The following is an 8,995-nucleotide window of genomic DNA, read 5'->3' on the forward strand; positions in this document are numbered from 1 at the left end:
AAAGAAAGAAAGGAGAGTAGCTAAAGCAAAAGGAAGAAATGACAAGATAAATGAGCTGAACAGAAGATTTCAAAGAACAGCTCGAGAAGATATAATCAATTGTTATAATGAAATGTTCAAGGACCTGGAGGTAGAAAACCAAAAGAGAAGAACACACTCAGTATTTCTCAAGCTGAAAGAACTGAGGAAAAAATTCAAGCCTCGAGTTGCAATATTGGGAGCTCTGGTGGCATTGTGCTTAAGACATTTGACTGCTAACCAGAAGGCTGGCAGTTCAAACCCATCAGCCCACCCTCGGAAGGAAGATTGACAGTTTACTTCTGTAGAGATACCACCTTGGGAACCCAGGGAGAGGTCGCTATGAGTTGAATCGACTTGACGGTAGTGAGTTTGGTGTTTTGGTTTTATGGGCATGATATTAAATGATTCAGAAAGCATCAAAAGAAGATGGAAGAAATACAAGGAGTCACTGTACAAAAGGAATTGAACTATTTTCATCTCTTCAGGAGGTGGCATATAATCAAGAACCACTGGTATTAAAGGAAGAAAGTGAAGCCTCAATGAAGGAATTGGCAAAATACCCACTGACATGTTTCAACAAACTGATGTCACACTGGAGGCACTTACTAGTCTATGCCAAGGAATTTGGAAGACCTGGGCAACTGACTGGAAGAGATTCATATTTTTTGTATCCATTCCAAAGAAACAGGATCCCACAGGATGTATAAAATCATCAAACAATATCATTAATATCATGCACAAGTAAAATTTTGATGAAGATAATTAAAAAACGGTTGCAGCAGTATATTGACAGGGAGCTTTCAGAAATGGAAGCTAGATTCAGAAGATGTGGAATGTGACATATCATTGCTGATGTCAGATGGATCTTGGTTATTGACTATTAAAAACTTTAGACTGTGTGGAACATAACAAATTATGACTAACATTGAGAAGAATGGGAATTCCAGAACACTTAATTGTGCTCATGAGGAAGCTGTATGTAGACAAGGAGGATGCCATTTGAACAAGAGGATACTGCATGGTTTAAAATCAGGAAGGATGTGTGTCATGGTTGTATCCATTTACCATACTTATTCAATTTGTATGCTGAGCAAATAATCCAAGTTATGCTATATGAAGAAGAATGTGGCATCAGGATTGGAGGAAGACTCATCAACAACCTGTGATATGCAGACAACATAACCTTGCTTGCTGAAAGTGAGGATGTCTGGAAGCACTTACTGATGAAGATTAAAGACTACAGTCTGCAGTATGGATTATACCTTAACATAAAGAAAACAAAAATAGTCACAACTGGACCAATAAGCAGCATCACGATAAGTGTCTGTGGGGAGGAGTTGTAGTTGTCAAAGATTACTTATTACTTGGATCCAAAATCAACACCTATGCAAGCAGCAGTCAAGAAATCAGACACCAGGGAAATCTGCAATAAAATACCTCTTTAAAGTGCCAAAGAGCAAAGATGTCACTTTAAAGGCTAGGGTGAGCCAAACTCAAGCTGTGGTATTTTCAATCGCCTCCTATGCATATGAAAGCTCTATAATGAATAATGAAGACTGAAGAAGAGTTGTTGCTTTTGAGTTGTGGTGTTGTCAGAAGAGATCATTCCCTGGAGAAAGATATCTTGCTTGGTAAAGTGAAGGGTCAGTGAGAAAGTGGAAGACCCTCAGTGAGATGGATTGACATGGTGGCTGCAGTGATGGGCTCAGGTATAGCAAGTATTGTGAGGCTGGTACAGGAACAGGCAGTGTTTCACTCTGTTGTACACAGGGTCTTTATGAGTGAGAGCCAACTTGACGGCACCTAACAACAACAATTGCTAATGATCGTGAGCTTTTGTTGATATGTTTGTTGGTGACCTGAATATCTTCTTTGGTGAAGTGTCTGTTCATGTTTTCTGCCCATTTTTAAACTGAATTATTTGTCTTTTTGCTGTTTACATGTTGGAGATTTCTATAAATTTTGGACATAAGTCACTTTTCAGATATGTCCTTGCTGAATATATTTTCCCAATCTATAGGTTCTCTTTTCACTCTTTTGGAGAAGTCTTTTGAAGCACATAAGAATTTAATTTTCAGAGGATCCCAGTCACTTAGTATATCTTCTGCCATTTATGCATTTTCACTTATGCTTGGTTGTCTATTGATCCAATATATCAGGACTCGTATGTTTGCTGCTGCTGCTTCTTCTTCCTTTTTTTGAAAAAATGAATTTTACAGTTTTAGGTTTCACATTAAGTCTTTGATCCATCTGGAGTTAGATTTTGTGTGTCGTGTGAGGTATGGATCTTGTTTCATTAATCTGCAAATGGATGTTCATTTTTGTGCGCACCATTTGTTAAAGAGACTATCTCTTCCCCATTTAATGGGTTTCGGCCCTTTCTCAAAGTTTGGCTGACCAGAGGTGGATGGATCTATTTCTGGGTTCTCAATTCTGTTCCACTGCTCTATGTGTCTGACCAGGCTGTTTTGACTACTGTGGCTATATAGTAGGTTTTGAAATCAGGTAGTGTGAGACCTCTTACTTTGTTCTTCTTCTTCAGCAGTGTTTTGCTTATCTGAGGGCTCTCTACTTGCCATATAAAATTAGATATTGGTTTCTCCATGTCATTAAAGAACGTTGATGCAATCTGGATCAGGATTGCATTGAATGTATAGATTGCTTTGGGTAGTACTGACATTTTTACAATGTTCAATCTTCCTATCCATGAGCATGGTATGTTCTTCCATTTATGTAGATCTCTTATGGTTTCTTGGAGTAGTGATTTGTAGTTTTCTTTGTACAGGTCTTTTGTGTCCCTGGCAAGATTTATTCCAAGTATTTTATCTTTTTTATAGGTGCTCTGGTGTAGTGCCTGATTTCCTTATTTCCTTTTCAGAGATCTCTATGCTAGTGTAGAGGAATCCAATTTTTTTTTTTTTTTGTATGTTGGCCTTGTATCCTGCCACTTTACTGAGCCTTTCAATTAGTTTCATTCATTTTCTTGCTGAGTCTCTTGGGTTTTCTATGCATAGGATCATATCATTTGCAAATGACAATAGTTTTACTTCTTCCTTACCAATTTGGATGTCTTTTATTTCCCTTTCTTGCCTTATTGTCCTGGCTAAAACTTCTAGTACAATGTTGAATAGATGTGGTGACAGAGGACATCCTTGTCTGGTTCCTGTTCACAAGGCCTCTCTCTGCTCTTAAGTACAACCTCAGTTTTGCTCCCTTTTTCCACTCTACTCACACTGTCATTTTTGCTGATAATGTGAGGAATGCTTCTGTCTCTGGAACTTTTCACTGCCTATATTTTGCCTAAAATACTCTTCTCAGAGTTTTCTGCTTGGCTAGCATCCTAAATGCCTTAATTTTTTTTTTTTTTTTTGCTTAAAGGCTCCTTATCAGAGGTGACCATACAAAGAAACATTTCCTTTTCACTCTATAACTTACTATCCTGCATTATTTTACTACATAATGTCACTATATATCATGTACTGGTTTATTCAGTCTATTGACCCTCACCTCAAATACACATATATCCTAGAATAACACTGAAGAACAAGGATTTATTTTTTTATTTTTTTTTTGAAACAAACAAATAAAGTTTATTGACTCACATAATGGAAAAATCTAAAAGAAGGTTTAGTTTCATTCAGTTATGACCATGCAAGTATTCAAATGATGTCAATGGCTTGCTCGCACTTTCCAGCGTGCTACTTTATTATGTATTGATTTCATAGTCAGGTGGGGTCTCTCCTTGGGAGATCTCGGCTTACATGGTCATTGTTGTTGTTTGGTGCTGTTGAGTTGATTTCAACTCACAGCATCTCTATGCACAACAGAATGAAACTCGTCCAGTTCGTACAATCATTGCTGGTTTGAGCCCATTATTGCAGCCACTGTGCCAATCCATCTAGTTGAGAGTTGCAAAAAAGGTGTGTGGGCCACATCTCACTTCCCCTAACTTCACAAGGGGGAGGAAGAATCAAGGTCAATAGCCCAAGGCTGATTCCTGTGATGTGAAAGTCAGACATACCACCACCCTCCAGCCTTTTAACCAATTCTGACACCAACCATGCCTCCCAACAGCACTGTCTACTTCTCTGCTGTGTTCGATAATTTGCTGCAAAGGCCAAAGAAAACTCATAGATAATGCTCATGATTATGGGATATATTAGGGAAGTAACAGGTTACAATTAAGGTGTGGAATGCTTAGCATACAGGTCTTCAATCCCGATAGCCTCCCCTCAGCCATACCTGTAGGCCTTCCTCTCATTTGTTCTCAGCCTCTTGGCCTGGCCTCTGCCCTTCTTAAGCTAGTATTATACTGCTGTTTTAGCTCCCTTGATAGGTGTCCAGGGAGGCACCCCACTCTACCAGTAAGTCTCCTCCCTGTAGACAGGCAGATTTTTTTGTTGATGGGCAGGGAAGCCCACCACTGTGTCTCATGATAGACTCTTGTTCTGCTACCTCTGCTGCTGTGGTTTCTCTGCTGCTGTCTATCACCATCTCTGGCCATCTCTGCACAGTGTTACATCTCTCTCTCTTTGTCTCTCTGGCTTCTTGGTTGAGAAGATTCAGTGCAGGGAGCTTGGGCCAAAAGGACGTACTCTACTCCTGGCTCTTCTTTCTTGAAAGTAGTGACATCCCCTTTTTCCCCTCTGGGATGACTCATTTTAAGCCTAGCAAGATGGCAAAACTGACCAATCCCCACGTTAGGGCTCCACACATCACAAGGGTACCATGCACCTTATTTACATTACAAGCTATCCAATCCCCTTGGTGGCCCACAAGCACTTCACATTTGTATGGTTCTACCCAGTCATCTGGTGGGTATCACAAAGACCATTGTTGAAAGACCCATATTAAATAATTCATTACACTGCAAGGGTCTTCCCTTTTTTCACTAACCCTCTGTTTTACCAAGCATGATATCCTTCTCTAGGGACTAGTCCTTCCTGATAACATATCCGAAGTTTGGCTGTTCTCACTTCTAAGGAACATGAGCAAGGATTTTTAAAATTAGTATTTACTGATGTTTCCAGTGCCTTGAGGAACACTCGAGATAAAATAATTGGTCAAAAATATCTGTGGAATAAACTAAATAAAGTCTCAGGGAATTGGTAGACATTTACAAAGGGGCTATTCCCTGTAGAAGGATATGATTCATGGTAACGTACAGGGTTGGCAAAAAGGGGAAGATCCTCAATGGGATGGATTGATACAGTGGCTACAACCATGGGCTGAAGCATAGCAAATATTGTGAGGATGGTGCAAGACCAGGCAATATTTTGTTCAGTTGTACCTGTGGTCACTATGAATTGGAGCCAACTCACTGGCACCTAACAACAACAACATATATTGCCTTGGGAAAAGGTTTGGGATTACAGGAAAGGAAGAGTAGTCAGTTTCAGCATCAAGGAGAAGACAGAGCATTCAAAATGCCATGAAATTCTCAGCCAACGGGTACTAGATTTATAGATAATATATACAATCCACTGCCATTAAGTCAATTCTGACTCATAGCAACCCCGATTGTGTTTCCAAGATGTTAAATCTTCATGGAAGTAGATTTGCCTCATCTTCCTCCCACACAGAGGCTGGTGGGATTGAACCACCAACCTTCTAGTTAGTAGTCAAATGCTTAGGCACTGTGCCACCAGAGCTCCTTAATTAAATATTTAAAATATAAACCACAGTGTGTCTATTAGGTTTTAATGGCTAAGTTTTCATTATTATTATTTTTTTTTCCAATAGTTTCATCAGCTACATGAAATCAGGAAACCAAACACGTGCTTCAGAATTCATCCTTTTGGGGCTCTCAGATGAGGCAGAGCTGCAGTCCCTCCTCTTTGGGCTGTTCCTGTCCATGTACCTGATCACCTTCACTGGGAATCTGCTCATCATCTTGGCCATCATCACGGATGCCCATCTTCACACACCTATGTACCTCTTCCTCTCCAACCTCTCTTTCACAGACATCTGTTTCACCTCCACCATTGTCCCAAAGATGCTGCTGAACATCCAGAGGCAGAATAATGTTATTACCTATGAAGGATGCATCACCCAGATGTATTTTTTCATGCTTTTTGTAGGATTTGACCATTTTCTCTTGACAGCGATGGCCTATGACCGGTTTTTGGCCATCTGTCATCCCTTGCGCTACACACTCATCATGAATCCCAAGTTCTGTGGCCTCCTGCTTCTGGCATCCTGGTTATTGAGTGTTCTGGATGGTCTAGTAAATTGCTTAATGATTTTGCGACTGTCTTTTTGTACAGAGCTGGAAATCCCCCACTTTTTCTGTGAAATTAATCAGGTCATCCTACTGGCTTGTTCTGACACCTTCCTCAATGACTTAGTGATATATTTAGCAACTGGATTTCTGTGTGTTCCACCAGTCTGTGGAATACTTTTCTCTTACACTAAGATTGTATCCTCCATTTGGAGAATTTCATCAGCTGAGGGCAAGCATAAAGCCTTTTCCACTTGTGGGTCTCACCTCTCAGTTGTTGCCTTGTTCTATGGTACAAGTCTTGGAGTTTATCTGAGTTCTGCTGCTACCCAAAACTCCAGAGAAATTGCAGTAGCTTCAGTGATGTACACTGTGATCACACCCATGCTGAACCCATTTATCTACAGTCTTAGAAACAAGGACATAAAGCAGGCCCTAAGAAAACTTTTCAGTTGAAAAGCATTGTCTACACAACAGAATCATTTTTCTTAAAATGATAGAGTTGTGCATTAGCAACAGAGCTCAAAACCATCAAGAACTAAATTTTGATACTGTTACAGGTTAATAAACATGCATTGTTTCCAGATTTCAATTTCCTTGATTTTATACATTATAAGCAATTGTTTCTTCTATAGTTCTTTAAAAAAAAAAATTCATTTTGCATTCTTTTATGGTGATTTGGTTGGAAATAGTTGGCTTTCCACTCAACAATCATGCACATGTTGTTTTGTGACCTTCATTACGATCCCTGTAATGCACTAGCACTCTTCCTACTTCCTCCCTGTATTTACATTTTTATTTATCCTTCTTTTCTGTCCCTTCCTCCCATCTTAGCTTTATTCTTGGGCAAATGCAGCACTTTTGGTCTTGTAAGGTTTGTTGTTCTAATGAGTGCATGCCTTCCTAGTATTATTGTTCACCTTATACATCTTTCTATTGTTTGGGTGAAAGTTTCGTCACAGAGTTGAGTTCAGTTCCAAGCTTGAAGGGTGTCTAAGAGCCATAATCTCAAAGGTTCCACCAGTCTTAGTGAGGCCAGGAAGCCTGGTCTTTGTATGATTTTGAGTTATGTTGTACATTTTTCTCCTAGTCTATCTGGGATCTCCCATTGTGATAGCTTTCAGAGTAGTCAGCAGTTTTAGCTGGACTCCATGTAGTTCTTCTGGTGTCAAGGTCATGGAGGTTGCTGTTCACATGGACCATTGTTCCTCTGGATTAGTTGTTTCCTTGCTTCTTTGATTTTCTTCACTCTTCTTTACTCCAAATTGGAAGAGAACAATAGTTGCACTTTAGATGTTGCTCACAAGCTTTTAAGACCCCAGTGGCTACTTACCAAAGTAGGATGTAGAATACTGTCTTTATTGGCCTTATTATGCCAGTTGACCTCATTGTCCCCAGCAATATGTTTCTGAGCCCCCACGCCCAGCAACCCATTCCCTCAAAGTGTTTGATTATGAGTGCCAAGTTTTCTTAAGTTTGTCCTCTGTATGCTCTTCTTCATTCAGATATATTGGTAACACATATGAATAGATGGGGGAGATATCCTCTGTGAAACTTGTATATACTCAGGGGTTTAGTCCCATTCACCTGCCCACTCCTGTTCAGCTTGAGTGTCTACCTATGTTTCCACACATATTATTGTAATGACTGTTACTGCAGGATTTTGTATGTACTAGAATTGACCTTTGTTGCTTTTAACTCTTGTGCTCCTTACTCTATCTTCCACTGCTCTTATCATTTTGTGCTGACCCCTCCCTTATTGTGTATTGTTTTTCCCTTCACCCAAGTTAGTACATATTCACACTTTAGTTAGTGAATTATACTCCTTTCTCTTTTCGCCCATGGTAACCTTCAAAAAATGAATCTTTCTGAGTGTAAACATGTTCTTGATATTTACAGTAGTGGTCTCATGCAATAGTTGTCCAGTTGCAATTAACTTATTTCACTCAGTCTGCATAATGTCCTCCAGGTTCATAATATGATAAGATTTTTCACAGATTCATCGTTATTCTTTAACATTGGGTAGTATTCTATTACGCATACCTACCGTAGTTGGTTTATCCATTGTTTATTCATCTATTGGTGGACACTTAGATTGTTTCCATATGTTTGCTACTGTGAATAATGCCGTGATGAACATGGGTGTGCATATATCTGTTCGTGTCATAGTTCTTTATTTCTGCAGAATATATACCTAGTAGTGGGATTGTGAGACCATTTGGTTTTTCTATTTCCAATTTCTTCTTCTTCTTTTTCTTTAAATTGTAATTTGGGTGAAAGTTTACAGAGCAAATTCACTTTCCACACAGCAGCTCACATACACTTTGTATCATGACATTAACTACAATTTACCACAATGCAAAAGCTCCCCTCCCACTTCCTCCCCCATAGTAACCTCTTCCCTGTGTCCTTCCCTCCCATGCACTCCTGTCCCCCGACCTGTCTCCCTGTGCATACACAGACCTTCTATTCTCCCATGATTGATCTCTCCAAGGAGTGTATCTACCTAATGTAAATGTTCATATGCTTGTCTTTTGTGTGGCTGAAAGCCACAGGAGTTTATTCAATTCCAGACCTGAAGGGAAGCTAGAGGTCATAGTCTCATTGATTCTATCAGGTTCTATCAGACCAGCAAAACTGCTCCCCACCCCGACTTTTTTTTTTTTTTTTTTGCATTTTTTCTATTCCCTTTTCCTGGTTGAAACTCTGCCCACCCCTGACAATTCAAGGTTGTTTTTTGTTTTGTTTTGTTTT

General features: G+C 39.6%; 2 protein-coding genes across 2 annotated transcripts in view; both read left to right on the forward strand.

Annotated features, from left to right (window-relative positions):
- The first annotated feature begins 5,746 nt into the window (after positions 1-5,746).
- On the forward strand, positions 5,747-6,697 carry LOC103212642 (olfactory receptor 7A10-like). Its single transcript, XM_007958616.2, has one exon. The coding sequence runs from the start codon at positions 5,777-5,779 to the stop codon at positions 6,695-6,697; it is 921 nt and encodes a 306-aa protein (XP_007956807.1). The 5' UTR covers positions 5,747-5,776.
- A 916-nt stretch (positions 6,698-7,613) lies between these two features.
- Positions 7,614-8,995, forward strand: part of LOC103212643 (palmitoyl-protein thioesterase 1-like) — a 2,804-nt gene continuing 1,422 nt past the window's right edge. Inside the window, 1 exon segment of the mRNA XM_007958617.1 lies at positions 7,614-7,684. Within this exon segment, the coding sequence (XP_007956808.1) occupies positions 7,614-7,684 (71 nt within the window).

The sequence above is a fragment of the Orycteropus afer genome, unplaced genomic scaffold (assembly GCF_000298275.1).
Source record: "Orycteropus afer afer isolate SDZICR_OR568_19922 unplaced genomic scaffold, OryAfe1.0 scaffold01048, whole genome shotgun sequence".
In the NCBI taxonomy this organism is placed as follows: Eukaryota; Metazoa; Chordata; class Mammalia; order Tubulidentata; family Orycteropodidae; genus Orycteropus; species Orycteropus afer.